The sequence below is a fragment of the Polypterus senegalus genome, chromosome 4 (assembly GCF_016835505.1).
Source record: "Polypterus senegalus isolate Bchr_013 chromosome 4, ASM1683550v1, whole genome shotgun sequence".
Lineage (NCBI taxonomy): Eukaryota > Metazoa > Chordata > Cladistia > Polypteriformes > Polypteridae > Polypterus > Polypterus senegalus.
This window is the reverse complement of record NC_053157.1, coordinates 90,237,333-90,258,358: the sequence shown is the minus strand read 5'-3', so window position 1 is coordinate 90,258,358 and position 21,026 is coordinate 90,237,333. Positions and strand designations below refer to the sequence as shown.

General features: G+C 39.3%; 1 protein-coding gene across 1 annotated transcript in view; it reads right to left on the bottom strand.

Moving 5' to 3' along the window:
* enpp6 (ectonucleotide pyrophosphatase/phosphodiesterase 6) overlaps positions 1–19,708 on the bottom strand; it is a 137,988-nt gene extending 118,280 nt beyond the window's left edge. The window contains exon 1 of the mRNA XM_039751027.1: positions 19,404–19,708. Coding sequence (XP_039606961.1) covers positions 19,404–19,638 — 235 coding nt within the window. The 5' untranslated portion in view covers positions 19,639–19,708. The remainder of the gene's footprint in view (positions 1–19,403) is intronic.
* Positions 19,709–21,026: the final 1,318 nt, after the last annotated feature.

Genomic DNA, 21,026 nt, shown 5'->3' with positions numbered 1-21,026 from the left:
CATGCGATGTTGCAGAGGCGTGTCAACCAAGACAGTCCTACAACATCCAGAGCCTTAAGGAACTCCGGTATCTCATCCACCCCCGGGGCCCTGCCACCAAGGAGTTTTTTGACCACCTCGGTGACTTCAGTCCCAGAGATGGGAGAGCCCACCTCAGAGTCCCCAGGCTCTGCTTCCTCAATGGAAGGCATGTTAGTGGGATTGAAGAGGTCTTCGAAGTACTCCCCCCACCGACCCAACGTCAGTGAGGTCAGCAGCACACCATCCCCACCATATACGGTGTTGACACTGCACTGCTTCCCCTCCTGAGACGCGGACGGTGGACCAGAATCTCCTCAAGCCGTCCGAAAGTCGTTCTCCATGGCCTCTCCAAACTCCTCCCATGCCCGAGTTTTTGTCTCAGCAACAACCGAAGCCGCATTCCGCTTGGCCTGCCGGTACCTATTAGCTGCCACCAGAGACCCACAGGACAAAAAGTCCTATAGGACTCCTTCTTCAGCTTGACGGCATCCCTCACGCCGGTGTCCACCAGCGGGTTCGGGATTGCCGCCACGACAGGCACCGACCACCTTACGGCCACAGCTCCGGTCAGCCGCCTCAACAATAGAGGCACGGAACATGGCCCATTCGGACTCAATGTCCCCCACCTCCCTCGGGACGTGGTTGAAGTTCTGCCGAAGGTGGGAGTTGAAGCTACTTCTGACAGGGGACTCTGCCAGCCGTTCCCAGCAGATCCTCACAACACGTTTGGGCCTACCAGGTCTGACCAGCATCTTCCCCCACCATCGAAGCCAACTCACCACCAGGTGGTGATCAGTTGACAGCTCCGCCCCTCTCTTCACCTGAGTGTCCAAGACATATGGCTGCAAGTCCGGCGACACAACCACAAAGTCGATCATCGAACTGAGGCCTAGGGTGTCCTGGTGCCAATTGCACATATGAACACCCTTATGCTTGAACATGGTGTTCGTTATGGACAATCCGTGGCGAGCACAGAAGTCCAATAACAAAACACCGCTGGGTTCAGATCGGGGGGCCATTCCTCCCAATCACGCCCTTCCAGGTCTCACTGTCATTGCCCACATGGGCATTGAAGTCTCCCAGCAAAACGAGGGAATCCCCAGAAGGTATGCCCTCTAGAACCCCCACCAGAGTCTCCAAAAAGGGTGGATACTCCAAACAGCTGTTTGGCGCATACGCACAAACAAGTACAAAATATTATTAAGTTAAAATAATTACAGCAAAATAAGTATAGTACTAAAAAGGGGAGAAATAGCCCTATGTCCCAAAAGATAAATGTTATGTTATGGAAATACTCAATGATTTTAAGAGTATACAAATCAAGAGAGAGACGGAGAGAAAAATTGCTAAGTTTAAATTAAGTTAAATCGAATAAATAAACTAGGCCAGATAATGTTTACCCAAGTGTTGTCAGTAAAATTAAATATGATGTATATGAGCACTTAAAGGAATACTCCACTTAAAAATTATATGTTTTATATGCGTCTTACCCCATGTAGCATGTAGTGATGGCTAAGAAAAAAAAAATGATTTCATGTTTTCATGCAGAATGGAGAAATGTAGAAAAATATTATGATATAATCCAGGCTAATAGTGATCAATGCAATACAACAGCAAAACGTCCACGAATTTAAAAAAAAAAATCATTTTACTTGTATTACATAATTCACATGTCAGCTATGGAGTCATATGTTCAAAATGTACAAAACACATGCGTTTTTGTTAAAATATTGCTAAATGGATATTTTAAAAAAAATAATTGTACATCATAAACAAGAAACTAAAGCCACATGGGACTGACATTTTGAGATGAGGATCTGCCTCTTCCCCTCATTCCATAGTCCTGTCTTCAATTAATACATAATCATTTTGAGCATATTAATCATCTGCCATGTAGATTAATCGGCATTAGTAATGTGATATGTGTCATAAGTAAAGTTGAGTTTTTTATTTCTTTTTTCCATGCACCTTTTTCACATTTTTACCATTGCTCAGCATTGGCCACTATTAGCTTCTGTTACGTTATAAACTTTTTTCTCTTTATTCTGCATGAAAATAAGAGATTAAAAATTCTTCTTGTCCATCAATACAGACCACGTGGGCTAAGTAAAATATTATAGTGAAGTGTTTTGCAGAATTCCTTTAACACTTATTTTTCTGAAATTACTGCATAATGAGGAAATTCTGTAACTGGACTGATGCTTTTCAATAGCAAGCGGAACTTAAATAAAGGTTTATGAAAAAAAAATTCTTCAAATGTAATTTTTTCATGAAAAAGCCTCTTCATTGAGATGGATTGTATTACATTTCTTGCTTGTTATATTAAGTAATGACAAAACAGAATTTGTGTGCTATTTGCAAAGCAAGTATGTCTTTATCAATAACTATTGACTATATATACAAATGTTTAACCATCACCATTTTTTGTGGATCCTGGCTATCTACACCCTCATGAAAACTAATCTGAATTAAAAAATGAAACCTCAATATTACAATTACACTTAGAAAATACAAACAGAAAAGATACTATGGTATAAATGCGCCCATCAACAAAGTGACATGCATTCTGCACATGAACAATAGGGTATATACACACTTATTACAAAGCTCTGTTGTATAGCTGTTAACTAGAGTGGTGAAACCAATTACGACCCAGATGAGACAAACCGGGACATTACAATAGAGCATGCTATTGTGAATATACTCTGGGCATTGTTAGTTTGTGAAAGGACCAAAAGTATGAACTTTATCACCACAACTTTACTATGAGAGTACAGCAAGAACAATAAATCTCATATTCACAGTGTAATGTATGAGTTACAATATACACACTATTAATAACTATAAAAGTGTATACAGTTTTTCCTGACCACAGAAAATTACTTTGTGATGATGGCTTCAATAGTTTAACACTAATTGCAAAGTTATCATATAACAATATATTTTCAAATAATGATTATAATGTAATGATTGAGTACTAACTTCTTATATTTTTTTTATTGTCACCTGAGCGTAGAGCAAGCCCAGGACAATGTTTATGATACTGAAGTTGGATTTAGACAGGTGGAGTTCACTCTATTAAACTAGAATCTTGGAAGAAAATTAACATGGATGCTGTGCAGTTTTGAAAAACAAAAAAATAAATAAAAGAACTGTTAAGCTTTTATTTAAATCAAAAATAATAGAAATTTAAAGACCTGCCTTACAGCTTAACTAATACTGCAAGTAACTTTCATTACAGTTAATGCGGAAACCATTTTAAGGTGCAGTCTCCTATTTACACACATACAAGCTAACTACAGAGGTACATTTGGTGACATACCGTACATAAAAACTGTAACAGAAGTAACACTGTGACATCAGTACATAGTGAAAGGTGTAACAACTGACACCTTAGAGATGACACTTCTGAGAGGAAAACAAATTATCCACAACAGAGTTCAACTGACATGTCAATTTCAAATTTCAAACTGCAGCGGTAGAGCAGTAAATTCTGCTTGGGTGCCTGGAAGTTTCAGGTAGTAGTAGTAGCTGTAGTCTGATGTTATTCCTTAATGGTTACATCAAACATGTGGATAGTCTCTTGCATAAATATGAAACCAGGAAACTGTTAAACAATTATGAATTTTAGGCGTTTGGCAGCATACAATAAATCTTTATAACTCGGATACAAAACAATTGATTGGCCGCTGACTGGCATGAGTACAATATTGTTTTCCTTATACAGTTGTGTAACTGTTTTCAAAAACAAGAAACAAGAGCATAATAAGAGTTAGACCGTAATTTTCTATTTAAACCAAAATAATTAAAGTTCAGATTTATTGCCATGTGTACATGTAACATAAAGCATTTACTTGTAAGTCTTATCAGATTAATGATAATTATACAATACACACATCAAACACACACACACAAAACTTTAAGCTGCATTACTGTGACAACTAAAAAATAACATTTTAATCAGAATGTGATGGCCAAGATACCTCAGAGTGTTAATACTTTTGAAAATAGAATTTGTATTAAATAAATATATTTACAGTTGCCTGCAATATGTTATAATGAAGCACACCAACAAAATAAAAATGTATGCCATCCTACACTGACATCGCAAATACTCTCTGAACTCCTCACTTACACCTGCATTGGTTTTCTTACCAATTACCAATCTGTCTTCACAGTGCATTTCTTCTTGATCTCCATGGTATGCAGAATGGTTACTCAATTCAGTACTTGGAGGGTAAGAGTAAAGTCTTAAATATATTGCTACTAACCAGTTCGTATATTGTACTAAACCAGAAAGAACAGCAGGATTTACACACAATTGTAGGAAATTTAACAAGCTGAATATGTTTTTCTGACCTGGCCTGTTAGGATTTTCCTCTTGTATTTATTTTGAAATGTTTTCGAGACATCAATGAAGTAATTGCTGTTCTTTATTACTTATTGTTATGCTGTATGTGCCCTTGTCAGCCTTTTTATTAGCTCTTTCCAGTCACTATCTAATATAATAATTGCTGCATTTAGGCAAACATTTTGTTCAATATGTGAAAATCTTGTACTTATTAAGTAAGGCTCTTGTGCTAATCGCTGGAGACTTTAACCATGTAACGCTGGACAAAACATTACCTGCCTTCTCCCAGTATGTGGATTGTAACACTCGGGGCCTGCGCTTGGGAAAGCATATCATGACCTGGTTCTGCTTCAGCCTCGCTACAAACCAAGAGTGAGGGTGCTACCTACAACTACACGCTCATTCAGGAAGTGGTCCCCTGAGGCAGAGCAGGCTCTGAGAGACTGCTTTGGAACTACAGACTGGGATATATTGCTGAGATCACATAGTGAGAACATTGAAGAGGTTGTTGAATGCACAACTGATTACATCAACTTCCAGTAAGAACAGTACGCTGCTATGCTAACAACAAGCCATGGATTACAAGTGACATCAAGGGCCTTTTGAACCAGAAGAAAAGGGCTTTTAAAGGTGGTGATAAGCATGAGCTCAAGTGCGTGCAGAAGGAACTCCGAGTCCAGCTCAGGGCGGCAAAAGAGCAGTACAGGAGAAAGCTGGAGCAGAAGTTGCAGAACAACAGCATGAAGGAAGTGTGGGATGGGATGAAGATTATCACTGGCTGCAGCTCGAGCGGGGTGCGCCATCGAGACAGATGTGGAGAGAGCAAACCAAATGAACAACTTCTTTAATAGGTTTGATCACAGTAACCCACTCTCACCTCAGAGTACTGCATCCTCCAACCATCCTTCTGCTAATACCAGCATAGGTGAGACATCCCCACCCACAATTACAGCAGCCCAGGTGAGCAGAGAGCTGAAAAGACTTTGTGCCAGCAAAGCAGCTGGTCCAGATGGTGTATCGCCACGATTGCTGAAGGCCTGTGCGTTGGAACTGGGGAGTCCTCTACAGCGCATCTTCAACCTGAGCCTGGAACAGGGGAGAGTCCCAAGGCTTTGGAAAACATCTTGTATCACTCCTGTCCCAAAGGTATCACGTCCTAGTGAGCTGAATGACTTCCGGCCTGTTGCTCTGACGTCACATCTGATGAAGACCATGGAGCGGCTGCTGCTTCACCACCTGAGGCCACAGGTCCTCCACGCCCTCGACCCTCTGCAGTTTGCATACCAGGAGAAGGTGGGAGCAGAGGATGCCATCATCTATATGCTTCATCGATCCCTCTCCCACCTGGACAGAGGCAGTGGTGCTGTAAGAATTATGTTTTGGACTTCTCTAGCGCCTTCAACACCATCCAACCTCTGCTCCTTAGAGACAAGCTGACTGAGATGGGAGTAGACTCACACCTTGTGGCATGGATTGTGGACTATCTTACAGACAGACCTCAATATGTGCGTCTTGGGAACTGCAGGTCTGACATTGTGTGCAGCAATACAGGGGCGCCGCAAGGGACTGTACTTTCTCCGGTCCTGTTCAATCTATATACATCAGACTTCCAATATGACTCGAGTCCTGCCACGTGCAAAAGTTTGCTGATGACACTGCTATTGTGGGCTGCATCAGGAGTGGGCAGGAGGAGGAGTACAGAAAGTTAATCAAAGACTTTGTTAAATGGTGCGACTCAAACCACTTACACCTTAACACCAGCAAGACCAAGGAGCTGGTGGTGGATTTTAGGAGGCCTAGGCCCCTCATGGACCCTGTGATCATCAGAGGTGACTGTGTGCAGACCTTTAAATATCTGGGAGTGCAGCTGGATGACAAATTGGACTGGACTGCCAATACTGATGCTCTATGTAAGAAAGGTCAGAGCAGACTATACTTTCTGAGAAGGTTGGCATCCTTCAACATCTGCAGTAAGATGCTGCAGATGTTCTACCAGACGGTTGTGGCGAGTGCCCTCTTCTACGGTGGTGTGCTGGGGTGGCAGCATAAAGATGAAAGACGCCTCACGCCTGGACAAACTTGTTAAGAAGGCAGGCTCCATTGTAGGATTAAAGTTGGACAGTTTAACATCTGTGGCAGAGCGACGGGCACTAAGCAAACTCCTGTCAATCATGAATAATCCACTGCATCCACTTAACAGTGTCATCTCCAGGCAGAGGAGTAGCTTCAGTGACAGACTTTTGTCACTGTCCTGCTCCACTGACAGACTGAGGAGATCGTTCCTCCCCCACACTATGCGACTCTTCAATTCCACCCGGGAGTAAATGCTAACATTAATTTTATTTTAATTTTTTCATTTTTATTACTATTTAATTTAATATTGTTTCTTTGTATCAGTATACTGCTGCTGGATTATGTGAATTTCCCCTTGGGATTAATAAAGTATCTATCTATCTATCTATCTATCTATCTATCTATCTATCTATCTATCTATCTATCTATCTATCTCTATCTAATCAGAAACTGCAATTAATGATTTGTATCTTTTGTCATTGATTTGCACATGTGTCTTATATTTAATTTTCTTAATTTTAGTTCACTTTTTCTACATTTTTTCCTCCCGTGGTTTAAACCAAATGCACACATACAAGCATACTTACTGTTCATTCTCAAATCTGCTTAATCCAATTCAGGGTCATGGCTGGCTAGAGCCTATCCTGACAGGACTAAGCACAATGTGGGACTCAGCCCTTGTCATGGCACACAGAAACAAACTCACACACACACACACACACACACGCACACACGCACACGCATACACACACACTCACTCACTTACTCAGTCTTAGGCCATTTTAGTGTTGTTGTAATATGTGACTCAGGCTCCTCCGCGAGTGGCAGCCTTTCCAGCAGCTCCGTGTACGACTTCTGCCTTTTTTCTCTATTTTACTGATCACTCCTATCATTTTCCTTTATGTGGGCTGTCTGTTTTACCTGCATTTTTATCACTCTTTAATTTAATATTGTTTTATTTTATCAGTATGCTGCTGCTGGAGTATGTGAATTTCCCCTTGGGATTAATAAAGTATCTATCTATCTATCTATCTATCTATCTATCTATCTATCTATTTAACCTAACCTGCAAATCATTTTGGGGATTATTATAAAAAAACATGCATTTCTTAGGCTTAATTGACAAAGCTGTCTGATTGGTGCACCATGACTGAAACAGTATACTCTGGTGAGCAGCTTCTTGAATATGTGCTGCAGTAACACCTTCAGTATCCATCTGACTTAGTGATGAATGTCTCTTGTTCTTTATCTTTTTCTAGAGTTTCACTTGTTACTCTTAGCTGCTACACTGCTCTCACTGAGTTTAAGACTTCTGGGTTTATGGACTAGGACACTGTCTGCACTCACTAATATGATTAGGTATTCTTTTGACATCAGATCCTTTTACAGATGTAAGGATGCAAATTATGTATGTAGGTTACTAAGAAACACTACTTTTTAAAATAAATATAAGTAAAATCTGAATCAGTAAAATCTTGGTCATAACTTTTTTAAAGTCTTAAAAAATAAAAAAATATGAAAATCTGCTGGAATTTTCTTTATTAACACAATAATGGCACCTTCAGTTCACTTCACCTTGGAATACCATTTTACCAGTTTAAAGTTTACTAGCCGAAGCCCGCTGTAGCATACGGTGGTGTAAGAATAGGAACAGAAAACGGTGAGAAAGAAATTCAGTATAACAAAGGCTTAGGAAACCACCGTCGCATTATAACGAAAATAGAAAGGAGCGAAACCAATGCCAATGGTCGAGAGAGTACCTTCCTGTAGCAGGCTACGGAAAACAGACATATATAGATAAATGCCGCATTCACTGTGTTGCCCAGCTGACACGATAAGTCAGCGCGTCCGCCCTATTGCGAGTGGTTAAAGTGCCATTTAAACTAATACAGGTAGACATGGAAACCGGGTTTTCTGATGAAAAAACAATAATGTTTTAAACCGTATCATTTACATAAAACAGATTTTGGCGAATTGTTTACATGCAATTATTTATATCCATTAATACACTAAATGCGTGTGTATCCCGTGGTCTTAGAGTTGGCGGGCTGGGCTCTGTGATCGTGGCTCTCTGTCTTGCGTGCGGTGTAAAGTCAACATGGCTCAGAGATGCATGTGGACTTTTGCACAGACGAAAGCGACTGAGGCTGTGTTTGGTGAGGTGTTGCGTGCCCCAAAAGCGACGCTGGACTCGGGAAGACGGTTACAGTTGGCATGCGTGGCTCTGTCGTGCATATCCCATGAGGCGGTAGGAGGGTTAGAGCTGATGGGCGGGGCTCTGTCGAGCATATCCCATGGTCTTAGAGTTGGTGGGCGGGGCTCTGTCTTGCTTGCGCTCACTGTCTTGCGTGCCCTCAGTGTCTTGCTTGCGCTCATTGTCTTGCGTGCCTTTAGTGAATTATATATATAGACTAGCAAAATACCTGCGCTTCGCAGCAGAGAAGTAGTGTGTTAAAGATACACATACATGTCTACATATATAGACACACACATATACATACATATATATATATATACAGTATACTGTATATCTCTATCTATCTATATAATCTATATATCATATCTAATGTATCTATCTATATATCTATATCTATCTATCTATATATGTATATCTATATCTATATCTATCTCTCTCTCTCTCTCTCTATATATATATATATATATATATACTTTGGGGTGCAAACAGCTTTTGCTGGGGGTCCCATAATCCATCGAGGAAAAAAATGTAAAAACATTAATTGTACAAAATGTTAATTTATCTATCCATTCCTAAATGATTAAATGGGCAGGCTATTTCGTATCAGTGCAATACGCTGCTTGTTAAAACGGATGACTCCTGCTCTTACGTGCACTTAGTGCTGCATTGGTATTATGAACTATCGTATCTGTTCAAGTTCTATTTAAATTTTAAATATAAGTAATTTTTATTTAGTCGACAGAAATATGTTTAGTAGGAATGTAAGTTAAATTTAGTCATCATTGCATAAATTTTTCTCATTGCATAAATTTTTCTTCACCATAGAAATTTAAAGACTAAATTCAACTTCCATTCCTACCAAAGATCTTTCTGGCGACTAAATAGAACCTACTTATATCCAAATTCGAGCTATAGAGCTGTCGCCTGCCTGCCTGAATAAGTCACCATCGCTTCACTCTTAATTTTTTACCGTTCATTTAATCATGGCTAGTCGCGGAAAAATTATAAAATGGAAGGGGGATTACACTGAGTAGGGCTTTACCAAAACAATTATTGATGGCGAATAAAATATCCATTATTCATAAAGATTCAATTGGTGATCTGTTTTTCTGTGTTAACCTCATATTTTTTCATACTTCTTCTCAAACCAAGGGGGTGGGAGGGTAAAATGAATCGGGAAGCGCTGATCAATGTAATCAGTGTACCAGGAAGTCATGCATTGAGAGAAGTTCCTCTTTGCTTGGAATGCAAAGTGTGATTAAATGCAGTATTTTTTAACGCGTTATGGAGCACATGCATCGAAGCTTCTCAGCTGTGCTTGTGCTAAAAAAAGGAAACATTTTAAAAATAACGTAACATGATTGTCAATGTAACCTTTTGTAAGTAGTGCCTGGAGGATTCAGAGTGTGGAGAAACTCTAGAGACAGCGTGTGTATTAACTTGTGGATTTTTCTGTGAGTATTTGTGAGTATTTTAGCTGCGGAGCTCAGCTCAGAGCGAAATGAGGTGAATGGGAGGGGAGATGATGACTCCCCCACCCGCGTCAACTGTCAATGCCCCCACTAACAGTCTCTCGGAATTTGCATAAACACAGCCCTTCACCAGCAATTTTAACTTAGTTACGAAGTGATCAAAACTCTCGTTTATACCCTGCGTCCTCGCATTAAACTTGTATCCCGCATTAGTCGTGGGCATGACAAACGCCAGTGGCAGCCTGTCTATGAACTTAATTTAAACTTTAGGTTTACATCGTGCTTTGTTTCCGCAGTAGCTGCACTTATGAATATGCTTGTATGTGTCACTCGCTCGCTTCTTATTGTTTCGCTGCCTTCTCAATTGTATAATGCATGTTTTCTTCAGCGCTTTTTGGAGCTCTTCCTTGTTTTCTACATACTGCGTTCACAGTCAGTTCACGTGATTATGTGGGAGGCGTGATGATGTCACACACAGCTCCGCCCCCCACGGCCATCGAGCTAAAGTCCATTACAGTATATGGAGAAAAATAGGTTCCAGTTATGACCATTACGCGTAGAATTTCGAAATGACACCTGCCCAGCTTTTGTAAGTAAGCTGTAAGGAATGAGCCTGCCAAATTTCAGCCTTCTACCTACACGGGAAGTTGGAGAATTAGTGATGAGTGAGTAAGTGAGTGAGTGAGTGAGTGAGTGAGTGAGAGAGTGAGGGCTTTGCCTTTAATAAGTATAGATTCTTACATTTCATCCCTTTAAACTTTTTGCTGAGAGTTTAACCTTCACATATGTTTGTCCCTACTACTCAGTAAATGTTACCAACTCTTTTTGGGTATTACTTTCTCAGTCCACATCTACATTTTGTCTGACTTTTCTGTGCTTCTTCTTAATCCATTCCAACACATGTTGTTCTTTATGGATAAATGTTTTTCTGTTCACTCATTCTTTCTAAAATGTGTTTCTTCTTCAGATTCTTTACTCAGAAACATGTGAGTAGCTGGATAGCCACTGTTTGATGACTATTGGGAGCTCATTCTCATTACTATGATTAGTAATTTATTTTATTTTTTCCATGTCCAGTTTTTAAATGCTGTCCTTAGTGATAGTCACTCAGACTTTACATAGTCCTTGACTTACCTGCACATTCTCAATTTAATCATTTAGTGTTTTTTGTAAAATGCAGGGAGGTAATTTCAGTTGGGGTTATCCATGTGGTTATGGGTAGATTTGTATGGCAATATGGGATGGAGTTTTGAGCCTAGAGACTTTTAGTTTTATGGCTCAGTGAGGCGTCCAAATGCCACACTAATGTATTTCTGTTTTTTATTTTCTCAAACAATCTAGGGTCTTCCAAAAAATTAACGTATACACCAAAGTGAAGTAAGTTCAAGACAATTCAAGCTTTTCAATTGAAAACCCGCCTCCCCCCTCATTCATTTGGGCAAAAGAATCACTTGAATTAGAATATACTATACTTTTGTACATTATTCTATTTTTCATGTTTATACTGAAGTACTCTTATATGAATGCAAAGTTTAACATAAAATAACGTTCTCCAAAACATGTAACATCATTAAAGGTTGGAGAACCTTTGGTTCCCCAGTCCATTGAAAAGTTCACCCTTACAGATACCCACACTCACACAGGGTAAATTAAGAATCACCAGTTAATGCAAAATACATATTTTTGAGATGCTGGAAGAAAAACTGAGTATCCCAAAAAGCAGATAAAGGGAGATGCTGCAAACTCCAAATTGATGTCTATAATTTTAGAATGGTTTTAAAAAACTAGACTAAAAATCCACAACTTTCTAAAAAGACATATTCCTATATCCATTCTTTAATCAATTTATTCTAACTCAATGAGCACATTGCAGCAACCAACCATGGAGCGATGACCAGTTCATCATAGAGCACTTTACATATGCATCCACATTCTATACTTAATTATGTGTTAAGATCATTGCTGGCATCAGTGCACCTACTGCCGTAAATGGCCTGCCCTGGCCCATGACCTCAGGTTTTAGTGTTTTGACTACCAGGAAATGTCTCTTTTTAAAGTTCAAAATCAAAATAGTTATGTTATTTTTGCATCCTTTGCCACTGCCAATGTAATCTTTGGTTTTGTGGCCTTGATAAAGTTTAGTCAACAAAGCTTTAATGGTTCATCGTATATTATATACAAAGTGCAATATTCAAAGGGACAATGCTGTCATTTACACTTGTAAACACTTACTTATTCTGAATGCACATGGAAAATGTCTATCAGTCATTAAACTGCTGACAATAAACTTCCTGATACTAGATCACTCAGTTGATACCTGACGGCACATTCTGATGGTGCTGAAAACAATGATAATGTTTATCTTGAAAAACAAGCAGATTAGCTGGACTGTAAGTGTCACTAGCCTATGCTGTGTGTCCTTTCACTTATGCTTCATGTGCTGTTCACTTCAGATTTTATAATATCTGATAACCTGATTTTTTCAGTAGGCTTACAAGGTTTAGAGAGTAGTAGACATTCCCACCAGCAGGAACCAGTTGTGGCTGAAATGCCAAATTTATCTTAGAAACTCTCATTCACAAACTCATTCACAGTTATGCAATTAACCCATCAACCTGATATGGCTCTGTAGGAAAAAACTTAAATACTTAAGTGAAAACATATTTGCCTGCAAATATAATAAGAGTATGCTACAAACACACGTGAAATCTGTGTGTTTTAGGACAAGGTGGGCACTATCTGTTCTGCTTGGCTTTTGTGGCACACCAAGCCTGTTAAGAAAGTAGATTTAACAGGGATGCAGGAATCTAGCTGAACAAAACCTTCCCTCATTCCAAACTACAGTAAGTGACTGAACTCCACCTTGTACCAAGATCTGTCTGGATTTCATATGAAAACAAAGATATAAATCACCTGCAGAGACCCCTCTGCTGACCTCTTGAACCAGAAGTTATGAAAACAACTAAGTTGGACAGAAGAATTCACCTATTAGAAGCCACTAATTTTGTAACTGGAAGTGACTTTAATTCAATCAGGGAAAGGTTCAACCTTTCTTTAAAACTCTCTATACCATCCTAAAGAAACTCTCTCTGGGATATTCACTGGGAATTCCCTGAACTCCCTAGGAGAGTGAAATATACAAAATGACCCTTTGAAACCTGGTCTGCAAAACCTAAAAGGTTATGAGTCGCTCATCTATGGAGAGATTAATTCAACAAACTGTTTTCTTTGTGAGCCTGAGAGCTGAGATCCAGTTTGCCAAGCTAAACTTTGAGCCACTCTGAAGGCTGAGAAGCAGCCATCACTTGAAGAAGGGAACTTCAGCATCTAAACTGTTGTGCCAGAAAGAGTAATGTATGTCCCTAAGTTGCAGGCAGCACAGCCAAGGCCCTAACAGCAAACTGAGAAAACAGCAGCACGTCACTGGCAATGATCATGCAGCTAACAGAAAGAGTGCACTCTAATTGATGAAGAATCCTACACTTGAACCTGATTCAACAACAAAGCAACAGTTCCACACAACATTGGACATCGTCTTTAAAGACTTGGTACTATAAAACCATTTTATATGTTCCAAGATAATTTAGTACCTAGATAGCAAATAAATACAGCCTTTCTGTAGTATATGTTTGTCTACCTAGTCTGTCCATGTCCTGTCTTATATGTTAGTATATATAGGCACTTTTATTTCTATAATCCTTGTGTTTACTAATAAATTGTATTATTCCATTTCTTAAAATGAGTGTGCCTTGTTTACCTTGATATAAGTCTAAAAGGCTAGAGACCTGCCTCCTACAACGGAGAAAGGTAAGGTAAATAAAGTAGGAGCCTTTATGAATTATTTGATTAAATACAGCTATTGCAAAACTGCACAGCACAGCTGAGTTAAGGGTTTCCCCTAGGGGAGAACAGAGGGAGGTGGATACTACATAGTTCACAAAATTATTTCTTTTCACATGTTCTTTTCTGTACAATGATTAAATTGTTCAATTCATTGCTCATATTAATGTAAAGCCAGTAAATGTCACTGCTGTTTGTAGTAAGTAAAAGTAAAACATGTTTCAAGGCAGGCAAATACGACTACTGATAAATTTAAAATAAATTTTTTTTTTGAGAAAACAAAGTAAAAAACAACAAATGAAGCAGAGTTTAGTTCAGTTGGCTTTGTACTGTTGTGTGATATGTATATAGTGTTCATTAAAAGGGTAGATTTCAGAATCAGAATCTTAATTTACTTTGTTGGCCATGTAAACTAATTTGTACTAGGAATTTGTCTTGATTGTATTGGTACAACATACAAGGAAAAAACAGAATACAAAAAATAAATATCAAATAATAAAATATGATGCATACAAGGGCAATACAAAAAACAAATAGACAGTAGGGCTAAAATGTCCAGTGTGCAGGTCTACATAGATACTGAGTAAAAGCTTTTGAACCGTTTAGTCACAGTAACTGCACATAGAAAAATACTGTTTAGGTGATGTGTCTTTGTAGCTTTCACTGCTTGAAGGCATTTGCTGGAGGGAGTACTTTGGAATAGGTGTAATGCGCTGGGTAAGTTGGATCAGTAATGATCTTTGTCACCCGCTTCCTTACCTTGAACTAATACAGGACTTGAATATGAGGTAAATAACAGCTCATTAGCTTTTCACGGGGCTCTGATGATGAGCTGCAGATTGGCCTTAGCCTGAACAAAGGCAGTGCTAAATCAGAAAGTTATACATGTGGTCAGAATGGACTTGAAGATGGCTGTGTAGAACTGGACCAATATTGCTTGAGAAAAATCTAATTTCCTCAGCTGACGCAAAAAGAACATTCTCTGATGGGTTTCTTAATAACACATGATGTTATTTTCCCACTTAAGGTTTTGTGATAGCACAGTGCCCAAAAACTTAAATGACTCTGTCATTCCAATGACTGAGCCAATTGTAGCAACTGTTTCCTGAAATCTATAATCATCTCTCGAGTTTTTTTAATGTTAAGGTCCAAATTATTATGGCTGCACCACAATATTAAATTTTCCACCTCTTGTCTGTACATGGAATCATTGTTTGAAATAAGGCTGATTAATGTTATCTGTAAATTTAATTTAACAAGTTTGACAAGCGAATCACCAGAGGTAAAGTCATTTGTACATAGTGAGAAAAGTGTTGGGGAAAGGACACCTCCCTGCGGTGTACCAGTGCTAAGAGTTAATGGATCAGACACGTGTGGCCAGCTGCATGTACTGTTTGCTGTCTGTACGAAAGTCTGTGATCCAATGGCAGGTTGAACTGGGTGTGTTTCTTATCTAGGAGTTCTGGGATGACTGTATTGAAAGCAGAGCTATAGTCCAGAACATGCATGGAGTTTGCGTGTTCTCCCTGTGTCTGTGTGGGTTTCCTCCGGGTGCTCAGGTTTCCTCCCACAGTCTGAAGACATGCAGGTTAGGTACATTGGCGATCATAAATTGTTCCTAGTGTGTGCTTGGTGTGTGTGTCCTGCAGTGGGCTGGCGCCCTGCCCCGGATTTTTTCCTGCTTTGCGCCCTGTGTTGGCTGGGATTGGCTCCAGCAGACCCCCGTGACCCTGTGTTAGGATATAGCAGGTTGGAAAATGACTGACTGACTGACTGACTGTCTTTCAAAGTGACCATAAACCTGATTTTACAGACTAGCCAGATTGGAATCAGCAGAACTGTTTGATGTTTGGTTCTTGTAGTTAGTGACCTGTTTAAAGCATCTCCTGACAGATATGCTATCATTTGCAGACAATTGTTCTACAGCTTATCAAGGTGGCTTGGCTTTCCTGTATTCTTCATGACTGTCAGATCTGAAAGCACACTCTTTGTCCTTGCACAATCATCTGAGTTATGGAGTGAGCCAAGACTTACCCTTAGCACACTTCATAAATTGTGGCAATTTATTTGACTTTTTATTGTTTTACATTGTATATATTTATTTTGGGTGAACTTCTTTTCTTATTGGTTGCAATTTTTAGTTTCCTACTTTCCCTGTGGTTGTTTCCATATACTAGGCCTGTTTAACTTGTATATCCAAAAGTTTGTAATGGTACAACATTACAGATCAAAGCGTTACATTCAAATCTGATTGAGCCTTCCATTTTACAGGATGTAACACAGAATAAAATTATGCTTTTCTTTTAAAATTCTTTTTTCAATGATTACCAGTAAGAGCCAAGGTCAGTAACCAGGAATAGCATTAATGGGCCTACGGCATAAATGTTTAACTCATTGTGCAACTGTATGTTCAAAAGCAAGTAGCTCTTGAATTATTAGCGAAAGTGCTGTAAAGAAGCAGTCTGTTGTTACGGTCCTGCCTTTGTCCAGTCTGATAGCGGTCACTTGACATCATATCTTTGATTGCCGGTACAACAAATAGTTCTGAGCAGGCATCAGCCACAGTGCTGCTCTTGTGAAAAGAGATAAATAAAGGAGATAAATGTCATCAACTCAGAGAGAGAGAGGCAAATTCATTGTACTACGTGAATGTCAATGAGAGAATAAAACTGAATAATAAACAAGTGCTAACTTTTACAAGTAGCCAACATTTACACCAGGTGTTACAGACTCAAATCAAATTTATGTTTTTACTATATTATAGTAATAATAATAATAGCAGCTCAATACTCAAAACGTGGAGCACCCGGTCTCAAACCCATTACCTTTGGGCTCTAAAGCAGTGGTTCTTACCTCTGCACCATTCAACAACACGTATAACCTACCTGTCGATTGACATTTGAGCTTGGGTTTTTAACTCATTGACAGCAAAATGTAAATCAATTTTTTTTTTCTTTGCTTATATTCTTGAATAAAAACTAACATATTTATTCGATATTTGGACTAAAGTCTTCACACATTATACACTTCTCCATTCTGTTTATTTGTAGAATGCATGCTCCATTTTGTATACTTTGGCCTCACTGGCATTCATTCTGACTGTGCAGGGTTGAAATGAGGGCAAACTCCTATTACAATGGCTAAAGATCATTGTTTATGTGTCCAGCACAGCTCCCTTTTAAAGTAAAACAGGCCGGCTCATTGATTTGTATCCTTGCTTTGTCATCATTTTTAAAGGTGAGGTACAATAATATTTTGTATTTCTTAAACTTTACAGTATTTTATTTGATATTAAATCAAACTAAAACAGTGGGCTCTGATTTACTTTTTCCCCAGTACCAAGTGGGAAATCATCTTCAAGGCTTAACTCTTTCAGGGCTAATTATTTTTTTCATTTTCTCTCAGGTCTAAATATTTTTCCTAAAAACTCAGTTTTCTAAAAAGCATACAAAGCAAATACTATATGCCTTTAACATTAAACATTAGCTTTCTAAGACGGCTGTCACACTGATTACATACTTACTACATACCTGTTTGTCTAACCATTAATATTCTGAAGGGCACATTCTGGAAAAGAAACAGCTATCCGCCTTTCATTTTTGATTTCCAGATTACTTGCATCAATATCGGAGTTTGATGAGTCAGAGTCTGATTCAGCAATAATATGCAAAAAGCAAAAAAAATGAATAATGCCCACAGAGGATTTTGCTTTGCACATTCGCTTTGCTGTTTTGCCCGATGTCAATGTCATTCTAGACGTTGTTTACTCTACGCTTCTCACACACACACACAGGGATTCGATGTCAAGTCAATGAGTCTAACAGCCTGCCTAGCAAAGAGAGTCTACCAGTAACGTGATGGTGAGTTTTGTCGACGTCTACAGCTGACTATTACCCTCTGCCCCTGGATGTCAACTAAAGTCAACATCCAACCTCAACCCTGCTGTCAACAAAAGTCGACATTAGCCCTAAAAGAGTTAATTAAGACCCCAAAAGGCCCTTGGGTAGCTTATCTCTATAACAGAGAGTGGGTCATTCTTTTAGCAATGCAGCTCATGGACGCAGTGAGGTATTTCTCACTCTTGATTTCAACATGAGATTCAATCACTTCATCATTCCTGGAGTGGGTGGAGGAGGGGTCCCACTGTTGGCACACGAATACTGGATTGCTTCATCGAGTGGGGGGATCCTCCATGGCTATTTAGACTTGGGGTTACTCCATCTTTTCATTAGGTTTATTGGTGAAAAGTCCCCTTGCCATTAATGGCGCCTGGGTAGACCCAGCCCTTCATATCTTGTACATCCAAATTGCCTACATTCTTTAAAAAGGACTGCACACGTTCTTTAGACTGGCATACAACTGTAATGAAAAATAATTAAACTGCTTGGTAACACCAAAATGGCCTCCAGTCTAATAATCAAGAACGTTCAACAGCACCTCTGCTTTATCCAACATCTGAGGAAACATGGCATATCTTCCTGAGTAATTTGCATTTCTTTAAATCCATATCAAGATTTTATTACAATATGTGCATGTCAATAATACAAATAGCATTAATATGTACTTGGAAAATCCCACCCATAAGTATTTCCTACAAATGCATTTTAAGTGTTAAGAGTCAGTATCTTGGGGTGGGAATGCTGGATGAGAACAAATGCTGGCCTGGCCACCCATCTATCACAGAGTACAGTCATGTACACGCACACTGGCCAATTTACAGTCACCAGTCAATGTAACACACACGTCCTTGGGATTAGGGTTGGGGGAGCTTCCAAACTGAGGTACCCAAAGAAAAATTATTTCAGTTATTCACTCGCAGCTACATACTGCAGATCTACTTAATACACAAGTCTTTGGGGTGTCTAAAGAAAACAGTGCACTGGGTGGGAAAAATGCAGTGGAGTACACCAAGATTGTGTAAATTGCACATTTGCACAAAACGTTATGTGCTAAGGACTTTATTATACAAAAAAGTGAGGCAAATGTTCTAACAACCATACCACTTTGATTTGAAAGGAAAATGACTCAATCGTGACATTTCATAAATTGATACTACAGAGTCTAATGCATCACTTTTAACATTTAAAATATGACAAACTGCATTTACATATCGAATAACGGTACTACTGTAGCTAGACGTTCTAATGAGTTGTAGGACAAATTGTCAGTAGCTTGTAACTTATTGGTTTCATATTTTGCAGACTTTCATGGGTAACCTGCACTCGCCTGAACCGTAACAATATGACATGGGCAGGTCGGGAGCCTCAGAATTGCTTTGCCGTCATACTGTCCTGCTTCTGCCCGACATCTCTTGCCATCTACGAGCGGACTAATATCTTTTTCCTTATTATACGCACTGCTACAGAACTGTTCATTTTAGTTATTTAAGTAGACACATGCGGCATGCAAAGAAATGTGTGTATTGTCAGTGCCACATGTAGCTACTTACCTGTCATGAGTGTGTAGTAGTTAGGATAAGAGAGGCTAGGGAAGTCGGGCGTCATGTAATCCACTTTCACTCCTGCTTCAGCAATCTCCAGAAAGCCTGGCAGTGATTCTAATTCTTTGGCGTTGATGTAATCGTAGCGAAAGCCATCAAGAAGAAGTACGAGAAGTTTGGTTCTCGCCAGGCATGATCCCGCCAGGTAAGCGAGGAGCACCAAGACAAAGCCGTCAGCTCTCATGTCGCCGCTGTCCCTTGCTCCGCTCGGCTCGAGCAGTCTGGCTTGGTGGGGACGAAATCAGCTGCGTATGCGGAGCGCGAGCGCGGGAGGGGCAGGGTTTCACCACGACCCGAAGAGAAGCGCCTCCTAGCACTTCTCTAAAATAGACCTCTTTCGTCGGCCATACCGTATTAGGAGCCGAGACGAGGCTAGGTTAAAATTACTGCCCGAGCAATAAAATAACACGGTTGTTTTGATTAGTGTTTTGGCTGGTTTGATTAGAATAGCGCGCAACTTTAATAATATGTAGTCGGGTACATATTAGTATACAATCGATCAATCCATCGCAAAATGTGATGCCTACAGTTAATCACGATGAGTTTGTAAGTAATGTCTTTTGGATGTGGGAGGAAACCCGAATTACATGGAAAATAATCCCACGGTGACAAAACAAACACACAAAAATGAAATTTTCAATTTAAAAGTAAACACGGAAAAATGATAATTTGTATAGCCTACATTTTTGCAGCGCACAACCCTCAATACAATTCAGTCTGCCCCGTCCATACTACTTGTCAAAGCTGTTACAAAGGCTTGGCACCAGTCTGTCATACAGCGCACTCATCAAACACTCGGTTCAATTTACAGTATACGATTAATTCATGTAGAAATGCACAGAGGTTGCAAGCTCCACATGAAGAACAATCAGGCTATTATTTGAACCCAGTAGTTGAAACGTAACTGAACTAACGACTGCATACTTAGTAATTTAGAAGCATTTAAATCAAATATTAAATGACGTGCTGTTCAACACACAAAATGCCATGGATTGTTTTATTTAAGTGTACACATAATGTACACATGTAGTATATACTTCTTTTTAAGAGATGGGGCTTGTTCTTTGCAATGTATCACTCAGTCAAAATCACTTTGACATTGTAATATTCATCATTCATCTATTTTCCAAACCATTTCCAGTTCAGTATTGTGGTGAGCCGGAGAATTTTCTGGGTCAAGGCAGGAACTAGCTGTCAAAGGTGTGCCAGTCCATTAAAGGGTACACACACACACTCATACCCACTCCTGCTGAATCAGCTAAGGTTCACCAGTCAACCTAACATGTTTTTTGATTTGAGTGGATATTACAGTACATGAAGAAAGCCTCCCAAAAACATGGGAGGGGATCTTTCAAAACTTTGGTCACAAAGCCGAAACTTGATAATGACTATAGATAATTTAACAAAAGAAATAATTAGTACATTTAGAAATTCAAAACCAAAACAAGAACTCGAAATGCAGATGGACTAGTTTCAAAATTGAAAACATCAAAATTCAAAACAAGATTTAAAGACTTAAAAATTCAAAATAAACAAAGAAATTGACAAATCTTACATAAATACCTGACTTAA